General features: G+C 46.8%; 1 protein-coding gene across 14 annotated transcripts in view; it reads left to right on the top strand.

The window, feature by feature from the left end:
* Positions 1-4,498, top strand: part of nfasc (neurofascin) — a 185,420-nt gene extending 180,922 nt beyond the window's left edge. For all 14 annotated transcript variants that reach the window (XM_033042827.1, XM_033042834.1, XM_033042832.1 and 11 more), the window contains 2 exons: positions 879-890; positions 3,377-4,498. In XM_033042827.1, the coding sequence (XP_032898718.1) occupies positions 879-890; positions 3,377-3,620 (256 nt within the window). In that variant the 3' untranslated portion in view covers positions 3,621-4,498. The remainder of the gene's footprint in view (positions 1-878; positions 891-3,376) is intronic.
* The last annotated feature ends 21,180 nt before the right edge of the window (positions 4,499-25,678 follow it).

Raw genomic sequence — 25,678 nt, 5'->3', positions numbered from 1 at the left:
TTTTTCTCCTTGAACATTCAACCTCCATGAAATTAGAATAAAATTGGGATTATATTCATTGGGATTATATTAAAAAAATTCATAAGTGATGGAGCAGAATTAGGCCATTCGGCCTATCAAGTCTACTCCGCCATTCTGTCACGGCTGATCCATCTGTTCCTCCCAACCCCATTCTCCTGCTTTCTCCCCATAACCCCTGACACCCGTACTAATCAAGAATCTATCTATCTCTGCCTTAAAAATATCCATTGACTTGGCCTCCACAGCCTCCTGTGGCTTAAATCTTCCAATTAATGCAATTGAAACAATTGGTTTGAAGAACTACTTTCAAAATGGGCTTAAACTCTTTACACTGGTAAATTTACCGTTAATATGCAATTAATATTGGGAATAACTTAATGGCTCTCCACCTATTTGAATTTAAGAGGATCTTTCTTTTGCCGTGAGCAAGGATTAGCTAGATTTTTTTTTACAAACTCTGAGATACTATTCGGATCTAAGGTGGTGGCGATGGGGTGGGGTGGTGCATTTGTGGAATTCATTGCCACAGAAGGCAGTGGAGGCCAAGTCCACAGATATGTTTAAGGAAGAAATAGACAGGTCCTTGATTAGTACAGGCGTCAGGGGTTATGGGGAGAAGGCAGGAGAATAGGGCTAGGAGGGAGAGATAGATCAGCCATGATTGAATGGCGGAGTAGACTTGATGGGCCGAATGGCCTAATTCTGCCCCCTATCACTTCTGAACATGAATTTAAATGGGGAAAATATATCCATGGGTTTAAATATCAAAGTTCTAACCAATCTTTCTGTTCTGCCTGTCTTCTCCTTGTCTCCACCGCTGTTCCGTTTCGTTTTCATTCCACGAATGGCAAATGCAGGTCTTTGGAAAGGTAAGGAAACATGCTTTGTCCCTGAAGTGCTTTTGAGATTGTTGATATCAGATTGGGAATCATATCTAGCCTGCAAATTATCAGCCTCACAAAGTGCCGTGGTCAAGTTATTGCAGTATTGGAGCTGCAATCTGGATTAAAGTAAACCTCCAAGCTTTGATCTGCCAGGAAAGCCCACGTTCCTTTTCTTCCTCTTGTTAGCCGAGGGGAAGCTGAAGTAGATAGTAGTTCAGGATTGCCCTGGAGTTTAGTTTAGTATATTCAAGAAGGAACTGCAGATGCTGGAAAATCGACGGTAGACAAAAATGCTGGAGAAACTCAGCGGGTGCGGCAGCATCTATGGAGCGAAGGAAATAGGCAACGTTTCGGGACGAAACGTTGCCTATTTCCTTCGTTCCATAGATGCTGCTGCACCCGCTGAGTTTCTCCAGCATTTTTGTCCACCTATAGTTTAGTATAGTTTCGTTTAGTTTAATTCAGAGATGCAAAACGGAAACAGGCCCTTCGGCCCACCGAGCCCGCACCGACCAGCGATCCCCGCACACTAACGCTATCCCACACACGCCAGGGACAATGTTACATTTATACCAAGCCAATGAACCTACAAAACCTGCACGCCTTTGGGAGGAAACTGGAGTAAGCCCACGCAGGTCATGTACAAACTCCGTACGGACTGCATCCGTAGTCAGAATCAGGTGCTGTCTGTACGGAGTTTGCACGTTCTCCCTGTGACCACGTGGGTTTTCTCCGGGTGCCCCGGTTTCCTCCTACACTCCAAAGACGTGCAGGTTAATTGGCTTCTGTAAATTGTCCCCAGAGTGTCGGATGGGACTAGTGTACGAGTCAGGGTGGGCTGGGTGGGCTGAGGGACCTGCTTTCACGCTGTAGCTCTAAGCTAAGCTAAAGCTGTAACGTTTCAGGCCAAGAGCTACAGGGGTATTGAAGAAAATATGTTCATGCTGGCAACATTTACGATCTAGAACTCAGTGATTGTGGGGTGGGTGGAAACAGAATCCGTCATAAAGCATCGGCACAGAGAGAGAGAGTAAGTTACAGGAGCAACAGGGCAAAAATGAAGAATTGTTCTAGTCTTGTTCTTGGTTTCTTGGCTGAGATCTCCAAAATATTCCAAATGGAATTTAAACTGGAGGTGGTGGAGGGAGGACTTAAGCCAGACACCATAGAAACAGTCCCGACAGCCCGACTTGCCCACACCAACCAACATGTCCCATCGACACCAGTCCCGCCTGCCTGCATTGGCCCATATCTCTCTAAACCTGTCCTATCCATGTACCTATCTAAACGTTGAGAAAGTACCAGCCTCAACTACCTCCTCCAGCAGCCCGTTCCATACACCCACTGCCCTTGGTGTAAAAATGTCCTATAAAATCTTTGCCCCTCACTTTAGAAACATAGAAATTAGGTGCAGGAGTAGGCCATTCGGCCCTTTGAGCCTGCACCGCCATTCAATATGATCATGGCTGATCATCCAACTCAGTATCCTGTACCTGCCTTCTCTTCATACCCCCTGATCCCTTTAGCCACAAGGGCCACATCTAACTCCCTCTTAAATATAGCCAATGAACTGGCCTCAACTACCTTCTGTGGCAGAGAATTCCAGAGATTCACCACTCTCTGTGTGAAAAATGTTTTTCTCATCTCGGTCCTAAAAGATTTCCCCCTTATCCTTAAGCTGTGACCCCTTGTTCTGGACTTCCCCAACATCGGGAACAATCTTCCTGCATCTAGCCTGTCCAACCCCTTAAGAATTTTGTACGTTTCTATAAGATCCCCCCTCAATCTTTTCAAAGGTAGAGCATGGAAACAGGCCCTTTGGTCCACCGGGTCCACGCCGACCATCGATCACCCGTTCACACGAGTTCTATGTTCTCCCACTTTTGCATCCTGCATGCTAGGGGCGATTAACCTGCAAGATATCGAGGCCAATTAACTGACAGTACAAGCCGAGTCTATCCAATCCTTTAAACCAACGTCTTCTGGTTCTCGATTCCCCTACTCTGGGCAAGAGACTCTGTGCGTTTACCCGATCTCTCCCTCTCATGATTTTCTATACCTCCAAAAGAATATCCCATCGTCCTCCTGCGCTCCAAGGAGTAGAGTCCCAGCCTGCTCAAACTTTACCCGATCTATTCCTCTCATGATTTTGTACACCTGAATAAGATCAACCCTTTCTCCATGAAGCTTCATGGAATAGAGTCCAAGCCTGCTCAACCTCTCCCTGCAGCTCAGGCCCACCTGTGCCTGATGTGATTGTTGTATTGGGAGATGGCATAGACAGAGTGGGATGAATGGTGTGCCTTTGTGCCGTGAAGGGCCCAGGCGTTGAGGGAGGGACGAGCAGTTCGGCTCAGTTTCGTTCGTTGTCACGTGCACCGAGGTACCGCGGAAAAGCCGTTGCGCGTCGGTTTTGATTATCGTTGACGTTGGCTCTGCCTCCACGCCAACCCTTTGGTTAACTCTTCCAGCGACAACGAGGACAGCAAGAAGCCGCAGGGCAGCCAGTCCTCGGTGGACGGGACGGTGAAGCAGGAGGAGAGCGACGACAGCATCGTCATCTACGGCGACGGCGAAGATAACTCGCGCTTCGGCGAGGACGGCTCGTTCATCGGCCAGTACACCGTGAAAAAGGACAAAGAGGAGACGGAGGGCAACGACAGCTCGGAGGCCACGTCCCCGGTCAACCCCGCCTACGCCCTGGCGCGCATGTGAGAACGGAGACCGAGAGAGAGAGCGAGAGAGAGAGAGATAGATGAGGGCGGAGCAAATGGACACCGTTGCTACCAAGGCAGTAAATGCATTTGATTTAACTACCCACGGTTGCACACATGGAATAAAAAACACAAAATTGGAAAGGCCAGACAGCGAAAAAGGCCAGAGACACGAGACACCACGTGAATCGGACAGGAGAGAATGAAGGAGATGCATTTATGGACAAGATTGGGCTTTGGAAAAACGTAACCACATTTAATTACTCAATAATCACACCCTCACGAGTATGATATACCAGTTTTTCCCCCACCCCTCCACTTTAGATTGCAAGTAACACCAATTTGGGGCGATTTGTAACACTCTGTGTAGATGTTGCCAGCTAGCACCTTGCCAATCAATCAATGTCCAGTTATAAGCTATGGCCTTTTATTTCATACACCACCAGGCCACTGCTCCACATCCCTATAAGGATTGTTATCCTTATGCTGTTTCTGACAGTGAACCTATGCTGGGATATTGCAACTGAAGATGACGCAAGGAGTCAAGTCTCTCTGTTCACTGAATCCCCCACCTCCTGCCGCCATCTCTTGTTATAGATTAGATGCTTCTTCAAAAAAAAACCCCAAAGGTTTCGGCCGAGAGAAATTTGAGCCAATTTGGAGCAATTTTTAATAAGAGCAGCTGAAGTTCCCATGTCACCGGCTCGCATGGAACTGCTTAAGTATGGTACACCCCAATAGATTATTCCTTGCAGGCATCATTTATCAGGTCGAGCTTTAGGGAGGACAATTAATGAAGGAAATTTATTTTTTAGTCCTTGCTATTGTTGGCGGGGCATTGTCGATCAGCCCAGAGCTACCTTCCCCACAATCAGTAAAGCAGAACATTTGTACGTTCTCCCCGTGACCGCGTGGGTTTTCTCCTCAGTCTGAAGAAGGAAACGTCACCCATTCCTCCTCTCCAGAGATGCTGCCCGTCCCGCTGAGTTACTCCAGCAATTTTGTGTCTTCCTCCGGGCGCTCCGCTTTCCTCCCGCACTCCAAAGACGTACGGCTTTGTAGTTTAATTGGCTTCGGTAAAATTGTCCCCAGTGTGTGTAGGATAGTGCTAGTGTAACGGGGATCGCTGGGCGGCGTTGGACTCGGTGGGCCGAAGGGCCTGTTTCCGGGGCTGTATCTCTGAACTAAACTAAACTTAAAAACGAAAACATCTGGGTCTCGCCCAAGAATGGCATTTGTTGAATCTGTTTCCCTCAGCTGGTGAAAGTGAGGTTCATCGATCTTCCACAGATAATTTCGCAGCGTACGCTTTGAGATTAGCGTGACCCATCAGATGAGCAGACTTCCCCTCAAAGAGATATCATTAATTTTGGAACCACTTAACAGCAGGCTTTGTGTAAAACTTCAGACATTCTTAGTGATTGGCAATTGTTTTCAAAATAGCAAAATCCCTGGCCCCTAACTATAATTTTCAACCACTATGGGGACTCGTCTCCTTCCTTAAGCCATTTAGTTGTTGCCCTCAGACTGGCGCGGTGGCGCAGCGGTAGAGTTGCTGCCCTACAGCGCCAGAGACCCAGGTTCGATCCCAACTACGGGTGCTGTCCGTAACGGAGTTTGTACATGCTTCCTGTGTGGGTTTTCTCTGGGTGCTCCGGTTTCCTCCCACACTCTAAAGATTCAGGTTTGTAGGTTAATTGGCTTTGGTATAATTGTAAATTGTCTCTAGTGTGTGTGTGTGGGATAGTGCAGGTGCACGTGGATCATTGGTCAGCGTGGATACGATGGGCCGAAGGGCCTGTTTCCGCGCTGTATTTCTATACTAAACTAAACCCCACATCCTCGTGTTAACAATCCTTAATACTTCCTCCACTCACTCAGCTTCATTTTCACAAGTTAATAACACCTCTGCTCCTGCAGCAACTCATGTCCTCCATTGATTTTTATTTTGCCCATCTTAGTTACGGCTGTTTTAGGAAGGAACTGCAGATGCTGGTTTACACCAAAGATAGGTACAAAATGCTGGAGTAACTCAGCGGGACAGGCAGCATCTCTGGAGAGAAGGAATGGGCGATGTTTCGGGTCGAGGCCCTACTTCAGACTGAGAGTCAGGGGAGAGGGAGACACAGAGATAAGGAATGTAAGGTGTGAAAACGGGACATCAAAGGGGACGAGGCTCAAGGAAAATGCAGAATGCATTGTTGGCCAGGGGAAGGTGACAGAGGACGCACACAAAGATACCAATGTGATCAAGGGGACAGTCGGACAAGTAAGATGGGGGAGGGATGGAGAGAGAGGGAACGCAAGGTTGGAGAAGCCGATATCCATACCGCTGAGTCAACAAGAAGAGTTTAGGTGACTATTTAATGAAGGCACATCTGACATCCCCAAACCTATGAAGCAATAAAAACAGCAAGACTCGCACTGTATCTTAATCTTCATACTGTGACCTTGCTCTGAACCTGGCTTAACACGGCACATCTATGGGATTTATCACTTGATTGCCAAGATGAATCAAGCATTTGGCAGTCAGGATTAGATTTCTTTAGCACAGAAGCGACAATTTATGGAGGCGTGGAGGGTTTTTATACTGAACTTTACAGCTGATGTTAGCATCAGCTAAAATTAGAAACTTCCTACCAAGTTCCCAATGCTGAGGTGTCATTTTCACAGAAGCGACTTCCAGTTCCAATCTGTTCACCTTAGTTCATGTCTGAAGAAGGGTCTCGACTTGAAACATCACCTGTGCCTTCTCCCCAGAGATGTTGCCTGACCCGTTGAGTTACTCCAGCATTTTGTGTCTATGTTCATGTCAGTAACTCCCTGTCCGCGACACTCCAGATACAAACTCCCAGGACCCGCCTGTTGAAGTCGGACCCTCTGGTTCTGCCCCGTTTTGCTTCATTATTTCAGAAAAATAATTAAAAAAATTATTCATTTCAGGGCGGTCACGGTGGCGCAGCAGTAGAGTTGCTGCCTTACAGCGAACGCAGCGCCGGAGACCCGGGTTCGATCCCGACTACGGGCGCTGTCTGTACGGAGTCTGAACTTTCTCCACGTGACCTGAGTGGGCTTTCGCCGAGATAGAAACATAGAAAATAGGTGCAGGAGTAGAGGCCATTCGGCCCTTCGAGCCTACACCGCCATTCAATTTGATCATGGCTGATCATCCAACTCAGCATCCTGTACCTGCCTTCTCTCCATAACCCCTGATCCCTTTAGCCACATTCGGTTTCCTCCCACACCCCAAAGACGTACAGGTTTGTAGGTTAATTGGCTTGGTATAAATGTAAATATTGTCCCGAGTGGGTGTTGGATAGTATAAATGTGCGGGGATCGCTGGTCGGCGTGGACCCGGTGGGCCGAAGGGCCTGTTTCCACGCTGTATCTCCAAACTAAACTAAATTAAAGCTCTCCGCCTTCTTTGGTTGCGGCTGGGGTAGCCGGAGTAGGGAACGATGACGGGGTTGTACAGAGAACCAAAGAGTTTGACCCATTGGATCGTGCAAGGCCTGGATAGAGTGGATGTGGAGAGGATATTACCACTAGTGGAGGGTCTAGGACCAGAATAAGAAGACGTACCTTTAGAAAGCAGATGAGGAGGAATCCCTTTAGTCAGAGGGTAGTGAATCGGTGGAAATCGCTGCCACAGACGGCTATGGGGGCCACGTCTTTGGGTATTTTTAATATTTGGTGACCAAAATGTCAGGCCCTATTTTTGCTGCTCTGATTTTTTTCATGCATATTTTGGAAGGAGGACAAAGCTTTTTGATAAGAAATTCATCCTCTCCTCCTGAGTCATGTACTCATAGAGAAATAGACCCTTCAGCCCAAGTCTTCTCTGCTGACCAAGATACCACATCTATGCTAGTCCCATTTGCTTGCATTTGGGCCATATGCATCTACACCTATCCTAACCATGTACCTGTCCAAGTGTCTTTCCAAATGTTGTTGTTGCACCTAACTCCTCTGGCAGCTCATTCCCTCTACCCACCACCTTCTGAGTGAAGAGGTTGCCCCCCTCACGATCCTATTAAATCTTGAAACCTATGACCTCTGGTTCTTGATTCCCCCAAACCTGGGTAAGACTCTGTGCATTCACTCTATCCATTCCCCAGTCCAAAGAAAGGTTCCTGACCTGATACGTCACCTATCCATATTCTTCAGCGATACTACCTGACCTGCTGAGTTACTCCAGCATTTTGTGTCTTTCATTGGGAAACCAGCATCTGCAGTTCCTTGTTTCTACCTGTTCTCCAGAGATGCTGCCTGACCCACTTAGTCGCTCCAGCACTTTTTGCCCCTTTTATCTACCAGGTACATCTCAGATGTTCACTCACCAAGTCAACGGTGGCGCAGCGGTAGCGATGCTGCCTTACAGCACTTACAGCGCCAGAGACCCGGGTTCGATCCTGACTACAGGTGCTGTCCGTACGGAGTTTGTACCTTCTCTCCGTGACCGCGTGGGTTTCCTTCCACACTCCAAAGACCTACAGGTCTGTGGGTTAACTGGCCTGGTATAAACGTAAAATTGTTGCTAGTGCGTGTAGGATAGTGTTAATGTGCGGGGATCGCTGGTCGGTGCGGACTCAGTGGGCCGAAGGGCCTGTTTCCGCGCTAAACTAGGTTTTTGCGGTGGACTTTCACACTGTTCAATGTGTGGAGATAAGGGAGGTGGGCAGATAGAAAATGGATCGTGATAGTCAGTAGGTAAGCAAGCTGAGATGAGGAACTTACTCTGCGTGAAGTGATGCCTAACAATCTTTGTTCCTGCTCCATGTGTTTCATTTGATACATATTTCTGTAAATAAGTGTAAATAATCACATTTCGATTTGGTGCCAAATTTTGTGTTGAGGAATCTCAGGATGTTGCTCCAAAAGGCATCATGTCAGTGCAAACCATTGTTGCTTTGTAAAGCCTAACCATTTAAGTTAAAAATGAAATAAAAATGTCCATGGCATTAACAGATTTCAGGGAGTGCGCTCGTCAGTCTGAAGAAGGGCAGTCACAGTGGCACAGCGGTAGAGTTGCTGCCTTTCAGCGCTTGCGGCGCCAGAGACCCGGGTTCGAGCCTGACTACGGGCGCTGTCTGTACGGAGTTTGTACGTTCTCCCCGTGACCTGCGTGGGTTTTCTCCGAGATCTTCGGTTTCCTCCCACACTCAAAACACCTGCAGTTTTGGTATGAATGTAAATTGTCTCTAGTGCGAGTAGGATAGTGTTGGTGTGCGGGGATCGCTGGTCGGTCCGGACTCGGTGGGCCGAAGGGCCTGTGTCCTCGCATTATCTCTCAACTAAACTAGACTAAACTAAAGAGTCCAGACCGGAAACATTGTTGATCCACAGATACTGCCTGACCTGCCTAGTTCCTCGAGCCTTTCTTTAGGAGTCTTGTTTGGTGAATGAATCGGCATTTGGGGGTATTGTGAGCAGTTTTAGGCCCCATATCTGAGGAGGGATAGGCTGGCGTAAGAGAGGGCCCAGAGGAGGTTCACAAGAATGATCCCGAAAATGGTTGGGATAACATGTTGAGCGTTTGACGGCACTGGGCCTGTACTCGCTGGAGCTTAGAAGGATGAGGAAGGGACCTCGTTAAAAGTGAACAGTGAAAGGCCTGGACAGAGTGGATGTGGACAGGATGTTTCTACCAGTGGGAGAATCTAGGACCAGGGGGCATAGCCTCATAATTAAAGGACATGAGGTCCTTTAGCAAGGAGATGAGGAGGAATTTCTTTAGTGAGAGGGTGGTGAATCTGTGGAATTCATTGCCACAGAAGCCCAAATCAATGGATATTTTTAAGGCGGAGATTGATGGACAGGTGGAGACAGGTGTCAGGGGTTATGGGGAGAAGGATGGGGTTGAGAGGGAAAGTGAGAACAGCCATGATTGAATGGCAGAGTGGACTTGATGGGCCGAATGACCTATTTCTGCTCCTATCACTTACGAACTTATGAATTGTGTTCGCCCAGAGCTCTAAACCGCAAAGGTAGAACGTTGCCACAGGGGAGGGATTTGAAGAATGGTAAATGGGGCCATTCCCATTGCATTAGAGGGGCCCTACAGACCATTACTGACATGAGTGAGATGCTAATAACCTGGAGACTATCTCAGGAAAGGTTTAACTTGACAACAGAAAATCTGCATGAGGTGAGGGTCCAAACCCGAAACGTCACCTCCTATCCATGTCCTCGCAGAGATGCTGCCCGACCCTCTGAGTTACTCCAGCACTTTGTGTCTTTAAGCAAGAGTAAGCGCGTCCATGCTGCGAAAATGAAATGCGAACCGTGATCCTTTCGGTGACTGTGGTGAGAACCGTCCTCCTTCAGTCACCGCCACCCTGCGAGAATCCCAGGGGCTGAAGCAACTCAGCGGGTCAGACAGCATCAGTGGAGAAAAGGAATAGGCGATGTTTTCTCCATTACTGCGGCCTGTCCCGCTGAGTTGCTCCCCCTCTTTGTGTCTATCTTCGGTTTAAACCACCATCTGCAGTTCCTTCCTACACGGAGTGCAAAGGATGATGGCTTTGTCCTGGGCAGGTGAACGGAGGTTCGTTAAAATGTAGTCATAAATACAGGTACTCATTCACCCTCATCCCTACAAGCGGTTTCCATTCATTCTATGGAGACAAAGATCTAGGCATACACAAAGCTGGAAATGGGAATCTGGGTAGTAAAGGCCAAATGGGAGTTAGTGTTCTGTTGTCATTCAGTTTCAGATACTCATTATGTTAAAGGTCTGCGCAGTGGTAGAGTTGCAACTTCACTGCGCCAGAGACCCGGATTTGATCCTGACCATGGTCGTGGTACAGGTTCTCACTGTGTGGAGTTTGCGTGTTCTCCCCGTGAGCGCGTGGGTTTCCTCCCACCCTCCAAAGACATGCGGTTTTGTAGGTTAATTGGCTTCTGTAAATTGTCCCTAGTGTGTAGGGTGGAACTAGTGTGCTGTTGATCGCTGGTTGACGTGGACTTGGTGGGCCGAAGGGCCTGTTTCCACGCTGTGTCTCTAAACTAAAGGTCATGATTAACACTTGTCAGTTTGATGAGAAAGTTGGGAAAATCTGGTTACACGGTGAGACGTAAAAGATTCAATTCAATTCAATCAATTCAGTATTATTTGTCATATGTAGGTTATCACCGGTACAACGCTACAATGAGATGTGTTTGACAAGACAATGGGTCATCTCAGCAATAATATTACAAGGATAATATAAAATAAGAAAAATAAAAATGGCATTGGTAAGATAAAAAGAGAATAATAAAATTATCAACATATATGATGTGAAATGTGTTTATGAGTTCAGAAGCCTGATGGCCTGATGGTAAAAAACATTTTTACCATCAGGTACGGTAATATTTGGGACTATCCATGAAGAGTAGATGGACAATTAAACCAACATCCTTAAACTGAGGGAGTTGAATGAGGAAAGGTTCTTTCCTTCGGTTCGAGAGGCCACACACACTTAACATTAAGAGAGTGAGAAGCAATATGTGGACAAGCACTATCATGTAGTGAATAGTTGAAGCATTCAAGGCCTTGCCACAAGCACTACTGGCCTTATTAAAACCAAGGTAGAGAAACTCTGAAGTTGGCCTTGAATACAACCAGAGAGCAGGTGAATGAGAGGCAATGGTTTGGGCTTGGTTCAGGAAAGGGGCGAAGCAGACTCAACGGGCCGAACGGCATTTAAATCTGCTGGGATGCATCAAATTCCAAGGGTTTCGGAGAAAGGGATCCACAATAAATTTCACAACAATCAGATGTGAGTAAATGGCGAGCAATTAATGGGCCTGTCCCACTTATGCGACTTTTTTCGGCGACTGTCGGCACCCGCCACAGGTCGGCGAAAATTTTCAACGTGTTGAAAATTCAGCGGCGACCAGAAAGACGCTACGACTCTTCGGGTGACTAGGAGACTATTCACGACTGTACACGCGACACCCTGGCGACATGTCACGGGGTGAAGCCTGTACGGTCGTGCGTAGTCGCCCAAAGAGTCGTACCTTGTTCTGGTCGCCGCTGGATTTTCAACACGTTGAAAACTTTCAGAGACCTGCTGCGACTAGTGGGACAGGCCCGTAAGGATTTTGTCTCGATAGGGAGATATCTTTCCGAGCATTCGGTTTGGAGTTAGTTTGGTTTTGTTTATTATTGTCACGTGAACTGAGTGAGGCACAGCGAAAAACCTCTGCTTGCATGCTCTCCAGTCAGAGAAAAAGTCTATACACATGAATAAGTTTAAGAAGGAACTGCAGTTGCTGGAAAAATCGAAGGTAGACAAAAATGCTGGAGGAACTCAGCGGGTGAGGCAGCATCTATGGAGCGAAGGAAATAGGCGACGTTTCGGGTCAAGACCCTTCCGGGTCTCGACCCGAAACGTCGCCTATTTCCTTCGCTCCATAGATGCTGCCTCACCCGCTGAATTTCTCCAGCATTTTTGTCTACCATACACATGAACATAATTGGGCCGTCCACAATGCACAATTAAAAGGATAAAGGGTAGAACATTCAGTGCAAGATAGAGATGCTGCTGTTGAAATAAAAATTGTAATGGATGAAATCTTCCTCTGGGAAGAGTTGCCATACTCCAGCGCCACCTTGACATTAACCCACTTGCGATAACCAAAACCGCTGGTTCTCTAACAACTTTGGCTCCCGTGTGAATGACGAGTCCCGGACTAAGTTGCACATTTTTCTTTTCTCCCATTTATAAAGAGATTATTATATTCCCTTATATAAGATATACCTATTGCTCAAACAACTGACATTCCCACAGATTGCATCCAAGTCAATACTTGGGCCTGTAGAGTAACACAAGAAGGTTATAGAGTGTGTAGATGAGTCTAATAAACATGGTTATTTTAAACTGACTGCATGGGAGACTGAAAAAAAAAAAAATACCCAAGCCATCAAGATATACTGTTTCCTCTGGGAAAACTGTAAAAAGAAAACTGACTGTTTTTGTATAGAAACAAACTAAACATAAAATAAAAGCGTATTGTTCTTCAAACAAATCTTTGCAGTGTGTCTGATTCTCTTCTTTCATAATTGCCCTGTTGTTTAGCTTTTGTATTGTATGAAGGTCGTAAGTAATAGGAGCAGAATTAGGCCATTCGGCCCATCAAGTCTACTCCGCCATTCAATCGTGGCTGATCTATATCTCCCCCCTCCTAAGCACATTCCCCATTACCCCTGACACCCGTACCAATCAAGAATCTATCTGTCTCTGCCTCAAAAATATCCACTGACTTGGCCTCCGCAGCCTTCCGTGGCAAATAATTCCACAGATTCACCACCCTCTGACTAAAGAAATTCCTCCTCATCTCCTTCTTAAAGGAACACCCTTTAGTTCTGAGGCTGTGACCTCTGGGCCTAGATTCTCCCACTGGTGGAAGCATCCTCTCCACATCCACTCTATCCAAGCCTTTCATTATTCAGTACGTTTCAAAGAGGTCCCCCCCCCCCCTCATTCTTCTAAACACGAGAGAGTACAGGCAAAGGGCCGTCAAACGCTCATCATAGGTTAACCCACTCATTCCTGGGATTATTCTTGTAAACCTCCTCTGGGCCCTCTCCAGGGCCAGCACATCCATCCTCAGATATGGTGCCCAAAATTGCTCCCAATACTGCAAATGCTCCAGTTTCCTCCCACATCCTAAAGATGTGCGGGGTTGTAGGTTAATTCGCTTCTGGCTTGTAGGGAATGGATGCATAAGTGGGATATCATATAACTTGTGTGTGAAAGGGTGATCGATCGTCAGCGTGGACTCAGTGGGCTGTCTGAAGGAGGGTCTCGACCTGAAACTTCACCGACAATATCTCCAGAGATGCTGCCTGTCCCACTGATGTTACTCCACCATTTTGTGTCTACGGTCTATCTTCCGAGGGGCCTGCCTATGTGCGACATTTTTTTAATCAATCGTTCATTCAATCAAATAATAGAGAAAACAAAAATGTTGGAGAGTTTCCCATTTCATTTCCCAGAAACCAAGTTCTTCATTTTCATGGACACAACATATTGTCCATTCATCCCAACCTTTGGTTTCCATGGTATTAGGGACCGAGGATGTTACATCATATCCTGTGTGGTGACTTCCTGCTCATAACTTCCCTTGAATTGGCAGCAAGGTGGGGAATAGGTAGGTGTTATGTTTTAAGGTACACAAAAATGCTGGAGAAACTCAGCGGGTGCAGCAGCATCTATGGAGCGAAGGAAATAGGCGACGTTTCGGGCCGAAACCCTTCTTCAGACTGATGGGGGGTGGGGGGGAGAAGGAAGGAAAAAGGGAGGAGGAGGAGCCCGAGGGCGGGGGGATGGGAGGAGACAGCTCGAGGGTTAAGGAAGGGGAGGAGACAGCAAGGGCTAGCAAAACTGGGAGAATTCAACGTTCATGCCATCCGGACGCAAGCAACCCAGGCGGAATATGAGGTGCTGTTCCTCCAGGTGTTATGTTTTAACCTGGTTGGGTTCTTGTTGGGTTCTACTGCATTTGTGGGACGTGGCACCTGATGGTCCTTCCCTTCTTCAAAATGCTGAGCGCTGAGAAGCTTTACTGAAAGGGCAAGAGGTTGAGGATGAGACAAAAGCAAAGATACAGTGTACCTGAGACATCGACCGAAGGCAATGCCTACAGTGGCTCCCATTGAGCAATGAATGGGTTTATGACTGAGAAAGAAACAGAAATATATAAGAAGGAAGGTGAATTAGTGTCATACAAGTAAAGAAAAGAGAAAAATGAGGCAGAAGAAAAAATGAAAATGTAACAGCTTATAAATTGTTATGAATAGGTTACACACAGATGTATACATACACACACACACACACACACACACACACACACACGTGTATATATATATATATATATGTATACATAACATAGCAATTTAAAAGCTGTTAAATGTTCATCTTCTCTGCCTCATTTTTCTTTACTTATATGATACTAATTCACCCTCCTTATTTATTTCTATTAGTTTCTCAGATAAACATTATATATATAAAACACATATTTAATGTTTATATCTGAGAAAGTTAATGTTAATATTATATAATGTTTATATCTGAGAAAGAAGGGAATGTATGTTACACACACACCCATATGTATATATATATACACACACACATATATACACACACACACACCCATATATATATATACACACATACACACATATATATATACAAATATACTGACATATATATATATAAATATATAACAGCTTTTAAATTGTTATTAATATATATGGTGGTGTCCCGTCGGTAGCGACACCCTTATATCCTTATGATGATATCAGAATTGGTCCAGAGTTGATTTGAGGAGACGATACAATAGAACTTTATTTATCCCAGGAGGGAAATTGGTCTGCCAACAGTCATAAAACACAACAAGATACATGAAACATGAAAATAAAGTGATGAGTGGAATGTCCAGGATATGCAAACATTGGTGGGGGGGGGGTCAGTCTACCCCACAAATTTTTAGTTTTGTGTAGTGTAGTGCAGTGCAGTGTAATGTAGTGTAGTGTAATGAAGTGTAGTGTAGTGTAATGCAGTGTAGTTTAGTGTAATATGTATAGTGTAGTGCAGTGTAGTGTAATGTAGTGTAATGTGTATAGTGTAGTGTAATGTGTATAGTGTAGCATAGTGTAGTGTAATGTGTAGTGTGTAGTGTAGTGTAGTGTAATGTGTAGTGTGTAGTGTAGTATAATGTGTATAGTGTAGTGTAATGTGTGTAGTGTAGTGTAGTGTAATGTGTATAGTGTAGTGTAATGTGTATAGTGTAGTGTAATGTGTATAGTGTAGTGTAATGTGTATAGTGTAATATGTATAGTGTAGTGTAATGTGTATAGTGTAGTGTAGTGTAATGTGTATAGTGTAGTGTAATGTGTATAGTGTAGTATAATGTGTATAGTGTAGTGTAGTGTAATGTGTATAGTGTAGTGTAATGTGTGTAGTGTAGTGTAATGTGTGTAGTGTAGTGTAATGTGTGTAGTGTAGTGTAGTGTAGTGGTGTAATGTAGTGTAGTGCAGTGTAGTGTAATGTGTGTAGTGTAGTGTAGTGTAGTGGTGTAGTGTAGTGTGGTGTAGTGTAGTGCAGTGTACGTAGGGTTGCCAACTTTCTCACTCCCAAATAAGGGACAAAGGGTCAAAATAAGGGACAAAATCCCGATGGCAATTCGTTGACCGACTCGGCCGTGACTGGGTGAATGATGAGTTGGCCCCGGGCGCTGGACTACACACAAAGCCCAGCCGGCGGGGACAGCTGAGGAGTTTTGGCCCGGGCCACAAGACGTCGCGCGCAGAGTCTGCCACCCCGTCCAACTCATGAACCGATGATCGGCCACGAGAAGGAGGGGTGGTGGTGTTGGCGGTAAGCAAAGGTTCGAAGGTCGGACAGCTGGCTGGGCTCCGACCAATCTGCTGCTGCACTCCATGGGCTGCACTACATCGGGACGGTGAGGCGGGACCGGACGTGGCGCTCCGACCTGACAGTCCCCTCGATCCGAGCAGTAGCGGTCAAATACGGGACAAGGGCGGTGCCGTACGGGACAAACCAATTTAGCCCAATATACGGGATGTCCCGGCTAATACGGGACAGTTGGCAACCCTGAGCGTAGTTTAGCATAGTTTAATTTGGTGTAATGTTATGTGGTAGTTTTGTATAGTGTGTAGAGTAGTCTAGTGTAGAGTAACATAATTTAGCTCAGCTCAGCACAGCTTAGTTTAGTTCAGAGATACAGCACAGAAACAGGCCCTTCAGCCCACCAAGTCTGTGCCGGCCCGCGATCACCCCGTACACTAGCATGATCCTACACACTATGGACAATTTACAATTTTTATCGAAAATAAATTAACCCATAACCTATGTGCGCCTTTGGAGTGCGGGAGGAAACCGGAGGGACCGGAAAAAAACACATGTAGGTCACAGGGAGAAGGTAGTCTGTAGTCTGGATCAAAGCCGGGTCTGTGGACTGTGGGGCCGCAACTCCACCACTGTGCCACTGTGCTCAATTGCCCACAAGATGTCAGTGATAGCAAAGCTGGAGTTGCTGCTGCTTGCGGGCATGCGTGTGTGTGTCAATATGATTGCAAGGCGATGCATCACTAGATGGAGCCAGAAAGCAACATTGTACAGTGCTCAACCATCATCAGGATCAATGTGCATCTTTTTCCTTAATAAGAATAATTGGGCGTCATGGTGGCGCAGCGGTAGAGTTGCTGCCTTACAGCTGCCAGAGACCCAGGTTCGATCCTGAACCCTGAACCCTGAACCTTCTCCCCGTGACCTGGTGTGGGTTTTCTCCGGGTGCTCCGGTTTCCTCCCCCACTCCAAAGACGTAAAGGTTTGTGGGTTAATTGGTTTGGCTAAAAATTCCCAGTGTGTGTAGGATAGTGTTCGTGTGCGGGGATCGCTGGTTGGTGCGGACTCGGTGGGCCGGAGCGCCTGTTTCCATGCTGTGTCTCTAAACCAAACCAAACTAAAATAAGAAAACAAGATCTTAGTGTCTCAAAGCTCCTGAGTTTTATACTGAGAGCCTCAATGGCTGAATGTGAGACAAATGGCTATCACATTAGTTCACCAACAAGGAAGATATACATGCATTTGGATAGATGATTCGTGATAAGTAATATATAAATTTGGACAGATAAGGGATACGATAAACATGCATTTGGATAGATGACTGATTAGGGACAAGATTCATATGCATTTGGATAGACAGGGATGACTAGGGATAGTCTGCGTGGTTTGGTAGATTTGTGAGAATTTCCCATTTCTATCATCCTCTATATATAAAAGATTTTCCTAATGTCACTCTTGACAGAGCTAATTCCAAATTATAAACACGTCCTCATCCTAAGTTTCCCAAAACTGTAGGAATAGCCTCTCCAGCTCCCCTTCTTGATATCTCAATAGGTTAAAGTGCACCTTAACCTCCTAAACTCTAGTGTGTAAGAAGGAACTGCAGATGCTGGTTTAAACCGAAGACAGACACAAAAAGCTGGAGTAACTCAGCGGGACAGGCAGCACCTCTGGAGAGAAGGAATGGGTGACATTTCGGGTCGAGACTCATGTTCAGAAGAAGGGTCTCAACCCAAAACATCACTCATTCCTTCTCTCCAGAGATGCTCGCTGCGCCACTGAGTTACTCCAGCTTTTTTGTGGCTCTCTCCTAAACTCTAGGCTGTTTCACATATATATTTGTTGCTTGCATTTAATCAATCCTATAATGAATGATCCACTGTCTGATAACCTCTCATTATGTTAGCTTTTATGTGTTGCACATATTTTGTCCTTAATTAGTTTAGTTTAGTTTAGTTTAGTTTGAGAGATACAGCGTTGAAAAATAGGCCTTTCGGCCCACCGAGTCTACGCCGACCAGTCTACGCCGACCTCATACACTAGTTCTATTCTACACACTGGGGACAATTTGCAGAGGCCAATTAACCTCCAAACCTGCACGTCTTTGGAGTGTGGGAAGAAACCGGAGCATCCGGAGAAAACCCACGCAGGTCACAGGGAGAACATACAAACTCCGTACAGACAGCTCCCGTGGTCAGAATCGAACCCGGGTCTCTGGCGCTGTAAGGCAACAACTCTACCACTGCACCACCCGACGGCCTTCACAAAGGTTATTCCTCCTGTTCTACCTTCATCTTGATGGACAATCCGTGCTGAAGAGCCTGTTTCCGTGCTGTGAATCTAGAATTTCTGAATTGAAGCCTAGACTAGTTTTCCCAGTGGCATGTGGGTGACTATCATCAGATCACAGTGAACTTCGTGTGAGCCTCCCGAACCAATTAAAACTGGTTTTACTCAAGAACAATATGCCAGGTAGTGAGTGGTTGGCGGCATGTATTGAAGCAGGTGGGGAACACAGACAAGGTGTAAAGGTGGCGCAGCGGTAGAGTTGCTGCCTTACAGAGCGCCAGGGACCTGGCTTCAATGCTGACTGCAGGTGCTGTCTGTACGGAGTTTGTACGTTCTCCCCGTAACCGCGTGGGTTTTCTCCGGGTGCTCCGGTTTCCTCCCACACTCCAAAGACGTACGGGATTGCAGGGAGACAAAAATGCTGGAGGAACTCAGCGGGTGAGGCAGCATCTATGGAGAGAAGAAATAGGCGACGTTTCGGGTCGAGACCCTTCTTCAGATAATTGGTTTGCAGTATTATTGGCTTTGGTTATTCCTTCTCTCCAGCATCTCTGGAGAGAAGGAATGGGTGACGTGAGATTGTAAATTGGGTCTAGTGTGTAGGATAGTGCTAGTGTACAGGGTGATCGCTGGCCGGCGCGGACACGGTGGGCCGAAGGGCCAGTTCCCGCGCTGTGCCTCTAAACTAAACTGGACTAAAAATCAAATTGGCAGTGCACAATGGTTAAAAGCTATGCATAAGGATTACATATGGAAAGGCCTGCTGTGTGAAACCCCACCAGGGAACCCTCCTGGTACCAAGTGAACTTTATAGAATGATAATGTGAATAGACGGAAATGGTCAGGAGCAATTGATTTATCCTGAGGTTTATTCCATTAGTAATATAGGGACAGGGGCTGAATCCATAATGACTTTTAAAAGGGGTCTGAAAAGTTAAAACGCTGTGAGTTCAGGGAGTTTCAGTTGGGGGGGGGGGGGGGGGGCGTTGGGGGAAAAGCACAAGCGAGCGTGGTTAAGTGGACAGATACTCCTTCAGGGGTGATGGCACGTCCAACAGGCTCTGACAGGGCAGTAATACTCTCTGATTCTATTAATCAGGAGTCTTCACAAGCGGAGGCTTTTAAGCTTATTTGGAAAGACACAATGATGATAGCGTCCTTGGCTTTTGCAGGCGCTTGATTGGGATCAGAGGGGGTGAGGACGTGAGTGTTTGGCGTGAATGTATTATTCATTAATGAACGATGAGGTATGCAGCAGTTTCCGCCACGAGGAATCGCACTGCATCTCTTTCCCGTCAAGGACAGCTTGATTATTGATGACTCGCGCGTACTGGATATTCCCCCCACACAGCCGGTGGTTTGGCTTTGAGTTTAGACGTCTGACTTAACGGACACAGCACAGAAACAGGCACTTCGGCCCACCGGGTCCGCGCCGACCAGCCCCCCCGTCCCGTCCCGTCCCGTCTCGTAAACACTAGCTCTATCCTGCACACACTGGGAACAATTTGCAATTTTACTGAAGACAATTAGCCGACAAACCTGCACGTCTGGAACCTGCAGGTCCCACATAGGTGATTAGTGGGTAAAATTAGGGCACATGGTATTGGAGGTAGAGTGCTAACATGGATAGAAAATTGGTTGGCCGACTGGAAACAAAGAGTAGGGATTAACGAGTCCCTTTCAGAATGGCAGGCAGTGACTAGTGGGGTACCGCAAGGCTTGGTGCTGGGGCCGCAGCTATTTACAATCTACATCAATGATTTGGATGAAGGGATTCAAAGTAACATTAGAAAATTTGCAGATGACACAAAGCTGGGTGGCAGTGTGAACTGTGAGGAGGATGCTATGAGAATGCGGGGTGACTTGGACAGGTTGGGGGAGTGGGCAGATGCATGGCAGATGACGTTTAATGTGGATAAATGTGAGGTTATCCACTTTGGTATAAAAAACAGGAAGGCAGATTACTATCTAAATGGCGTCAAGTTGGGAAAAGGGGAAGTACAACGGGATCTGGGGGTCCTTGTTCATCAGTCTATGAAAGTAAGCATGCAGGTATAGCAGGCAGTGAAGAAAGCGAATGGCATATCGGAGGAGTATAGGAGCAAAGAGGTGCTTCTGCAGTTGTACAGTGCCCTAGTGAGACCACACCTGGAGTATTGTGTGCAGTTTTGGTCCCCTAATTTGAGGAAGGATATTCTTGCTATTGAAGGAGTGCAGTTTACAAGGTTAATTCCCAGGATGGCGGGACTGTCATATGCTGAGAGAATGGAGCGGCTAGGCTTGTACACTCTTGAGTTTAGAAGGATGAGAGGGAATCTTATTGAAACATATAAGATTGTTAAGGGTTTGGACATGCTAGAGGCAGGAAACATGTTCCCGATGTTGGGGGAGTCCAGAACCAGGGGCCACAGTTTAAGAATAAGGAGTAAGCCATTTAGAACGAAGACGAGGAAACACTTTTTCTCACAGAGAGTGGTGAGTGTGGAATTCTCTGCCTCAGAGGGCGGCGGAGGCCGGTTCTCTGGATACTTTCCAAAGAGAGCTAGATGGGGCTCTTAAAGATAGCGGAGTCAGGGGATATGGGGAGAAGGCAGGAACGGGGTACTGATTGCATTGAATGGCGGTGCTGGCAAAGAAAGAGAAGGAACTGCAAATGCTGGTTTAAAACCCAAGACGTTTCGGGTCGAGACCCTTTCTTCACCCATTCCTTCTCTCCAGAGATGCTGCCTGACCCGTTGAGCTACTCCAGCATTTTGTGTCTATTTTCCAGCGAAATGTTATTTGACCCTCTACATGATGCTGTTTGTGGACATTCAGCTGGCCATTGCTAAAGATGATGACCCCTTGGCACTTAGTTGCCTAATAGTTCTCAGTGCCCAGTGTGTAATGGCTATTTAGTATGTTGGACTTCAGATGTCCAGTGGGGTCATAATTAACCTCTGACCTGACAGATGTAGGTCTTGCCCTCAAAAAGCCCCTTGTGTCAGATAATCAATCAGTTGTCTCATCTGCTTTGGAGCCTTATGTTGTGGAGACGGAATCAAAACTTGTATGGATAGGGATTAGAGAAAGAGTAATGTTCTTAGAGCTGCCCGTCGATGGGAAAACCTTGGAGTTTGCTGGCGTGGGAGGTTATAGATTATCTGCCTTGTTTCGGAAATCTAACCACCAATCTATAAAAAGTGCTTTTCCCTGCCATATGCTGCACGTCGTAAACTGCTGCTTGCGATGGAATAAACCTGGCTTCCAAGCTGCCCGTCAGCACCAATGTACAGCTAATTCCTCAGATGAACCACACAATCACACACACAAACACACACAAACGCACACACACACACACAAACGCACACACACACACACACAGAGGTGTGCACTCCCATTCACACCCTCACGATGATACTCTCACGTTTTCACATAATTTGTTCACAACTCATGCACTCAGGTACTCACTATTTCATTTGCCTCACCTTCCCTCTCAGGCACACTCACAATCATTGTGCACACACACATTCACACTCACACACACTCATTCACACACACACACACACACACATTCACACACACGCACACATTCACACACATACATATTCCCACACACGCACACTCATTCACACAGACACTCATTCACACACACGCACACTCATTCACACACACAGCCACACTCATTCACACACACACATTAACACACACACACACACACATTCACACACGCGCACATTCATTCACATACACTCACACATGCACACTCATACTTAAAATAAAGTTTTTAGAGATACAGCGCGGAAACAGGCCCTTCGGCCATTTGGTGACATGGTGGCGCAGCGGTAGAGTTGCTGCCTTACAGCGAATGTAGCGCTGGAGACCCCGGTTCGATCCTGACTACGGGTGCTGTACGGAGTTTGTACGTTCTCCCCGTGACCTGCGTGGTTTTTCTCCGAGATCTTCGGTTTCCTCCCACACTCCAAAGACTTTCAGGTTTGTAGGTGAATTGGCTTGGTAAATGTATTTTTTTTAAACGGTCCCTTGTGAGTGTAGGATAGTGTTAATGTGCGGGGATCGCTGGTGGGCCGAAAGGTCGAAACTAAACTGTAATACCTCAAAACCCACAGAGTCCGCGCCGAACAGCGCTCAGCCCCGCACACCACACAAACTAGGGACAAATTACAATTTTATCAAAGCCAAATTAACCTACAAAAAGCTGTACGTCTTTAGAGCACGGGTGGAGACCGGAGCACCCGGAGAAAACCCACACAGGTCACGGGGAGAACATACAAACTCCACACAGACAGCACCCGAGGTCAGGATCGAACTTGTGACTCAGGCACTGTAAGGCAGCAACTCTACCGCTGCGCCACCGTGCCGCCCTCTTACTTTAGTTGCTTGTAATAAATCATTTTTTAAAAGGAAGCACATTGCATTACAATCATTGTAATCATTTCAAACCAATCCGTTCTAATGGAGCTGAATGATAAGCCTTGATAAGTCACACAACTCCTCATGGGATGATGCTAAATAACATACTGTATAATTGCTGACGTTCACTTTTGAAGCCCTGGCAACAATTTCGCTGACAATTACTTTTGATAAAAAGGGTAGAGAGTCATATTGTTCTATGTTAGTTTAGTTTAGTTTTGTTTTAGAGCTACCGGTGGGAAACAGGCCCTTCAGCCCATCGAGTCCCGGCCGACCAGCGAACCCCGCACACCAACACTATCCGACACACACTACGGAAAGTGTACTATTTTACCAAGGCCTAATTAACCTATAATCTGCAGAAGGGTCTCGACACGAAACGTCACCCGTTCCTTTTCTCCAGCGATGCTGCCTGACCCCGCTGAGTTACTCCAGTACTTTGTGTCTTTCTTCGGTTTAAAGCGGCATCTGCAGTTCCTTCCTGTAACCGACGAACCTGCACGTCTTTGGAGTGCGGGAGGAGACCGGAGCGCCCGGAGAAAACCCACGCGGGTCACGGGGAGAACGTGCAAACTCGGCACAGACAGCGCCCGTGGTCAGGATTGAACGCGGGTCTCTGGCGCTGTAACTCTACCGCTGCGCCACCATGGGACGACAGATGGCACAATGGGCTAAGTGTTCGGCTGGCAACCGGAAGGTAGCCGGTTCGAATCCCGCTTGGAGTGCATACTGTCGTTGTGTCCTTGGGCAAGACACTTCACCCACCTTTGCCTGTGTGTGAATGTGTGTGAGTGACTGGTGGTGGTCGGAGGGGCCATAGGCGCAGATTGGCAGCCACGCTTCCGTCAGTCTGCCCCAGGGCAGCTGTGGCTACAGAAGTAGCTTACCACCACCGAGTGTGACTGAGGAGTGAATGAATAATGCGATGTAAAGCGCCTTGAGTATTAGAAAGGCGCTATAGAAATCCCATCCATTATTATTATTACCATGCTGACTGTTCTTCATGTTGATGTGGCACAATATGCTTCATGGTCAACATGGACTCAATGGGCTGAAGGGCTTATTTCCGTGCAGGATATATCCGCACATTTTTCAACTGTTTGCCCATCTTCAGTAATTGGAAAGAGTTCCAGGTTTATACTATCCTCAGTAAAATATGGTCCCTGAATGCTGTAATTCCCTAGGAGTCTGAAGAAGGGTTTCGGCCCGAAACGTCGCCCATTTCCTTCGCTCCATAGATGCTGCTGCACCCGCTGAGTTTCCCCAGCCATTTTGTGTACATTCGATATTCCAGCATCTGCAGTTCCCTTTTGAACACATTCCCTAGGAACCATTGGATTAACTCGAAACACCTTATCCCTCTAACCTTTTCTAACCACGTGTCTGTCCAAATTTTAGTTTTGGAGTTACAACTCGGAAACAGGCCCTTCGGCCCACCGGGTCCGCGCCGACCAGCGATCCCCGCACATCAACACACTCCTTCACACATGAAGGACAATTTGCACTACTGATGCCAAATATACAAACCCCAGCCGATTCACCAAGAGAAAGTACAAACTCCGTATAGACGGCACCCGTAGTCGGGATCGAACCCGCGGCTCTGGCGCTGCATTCGCTGTGAGGCAGCAACTACCGCTGCCCCATGTTTGAGGAAGATTGTTCCCGATGTTGGGGAAGTCCAGAACTAGGGGTCACAGTTTAAGGATAAGAGGGTAGTCTTTCAGGACCAAGATGAGAAAATCATTTTTCACACATCTGTGGAATTCTCTGCCACAGAAGGTAGTTGAGGCCAGTTCATTGGCTATATTTAAGAGGGAGTTAGATGTGGCCCTTGTGGCTAAAGGGATCAGGGGGTATGGAGAGAAGGCAGGTACAGGATACTGAGTTGGATGATCAGCCATGATCATATTGAATGGCGGTGCAGGCTCGAAGGGCCGAATGGCCTACTCCTGCACCTATTTTTCTATGTTTCTATGAGTCCGTGTTGTGCGTCTGAGTTTGCAGCTCCAATCGTAACAGTGTGGCTAGTGTGTGCGGTGGAGATGTCACACTGTGTGCAGTGGCTTGCCATTGCTCTGTGCAAGTGGAACCAACGCTGCATTGTCTTTGGGAGGCCGGCAAATCAATGGACAGCAACATAACCCAGGAGCTCAGGCAAAGACTGTAAACTCAATAGTACACATCCATCATTAAACGGCAGTCGTAGTTCGGAACAGTGGCGCAGCGGTAGAGTTGCTGCCTTACAGCGCCAGATTCCCGGGCTCGATCCTGACCAAGGGGTGCCCTCCGTACAGAGTTTGTACATTCCCCCCCCGTGACCTGCGTGGGTTTTCTCCGGGATCTTCAGTTTCCTCCCGCACCCCAAACACAGGTTTGTAGGTTAATTGGCTTCGATACAAAATTGTCGATTGTCCCTAGTGCTCAGTTCAGTTTCGTTTATTGTCACGTGTGCAGTGAAAAGCCTTTGTTGCGTGCTATCCAGTCAGCGGAAAGACAATACATGATTACAATCGAGCCATTACAGTGTACAGATACATGAAAAGGGAAGAGCATTTAGTGCAAGGTTAAACCAGCAAAGTCCGATCAAGGATAGTCCGAGGGTGTCAGATAGTGCTAGTGTGCGGGGAGCACTGGTCGGCGTGGACTTGATGGGCCGATGGGCCTGTTTCCGCGCTGTATCTCTGAACTATAAACTGAAGATACACAAAAATGCTGGAGAAACTCAGCGGGTGCAGCAGCATCTATGGAGCGAAGGAAATAGGCAACGTTTCGGGACGAAACGTTGCCTATTTCCTTCGCTCCATAGATGCTGCTGCACCCGCTGAGTTTCTCCAGCATTTCGATTTTCCAGCATCTGCAGTTCCTTCTAAAACACTATAAACTGAAGATGTTGCTCAAATAAAGACAAACTCAAAGACGTACAGGTTTGTAGGTTGATTCGCTTGTTATAAGTGTAAATTGTCCCTAGTGTGTGTGGGACAGTGTTGGTGTTAGCGTGCG

Source organism: Amblyraja radiata, chromosome 24 (genome assembly GCF_010909765.2).
Source record: "Amblyraja radiata isolate CabotCenter1 chromosome 24, sAmbRad1.1.pri, whole genome shotgun sequence".
NCBI lineage: Eukaryota > Metazoa > Chordata > Chondrichthyes > Rajiformes > Rajidae > Amblyraja > Amblyraja radiata.
The sequence above is the reverse complement of the archived record's forward strand: the minus strand, read 5'-3'. Positions and strand labels throughout refer to the sequence as shown.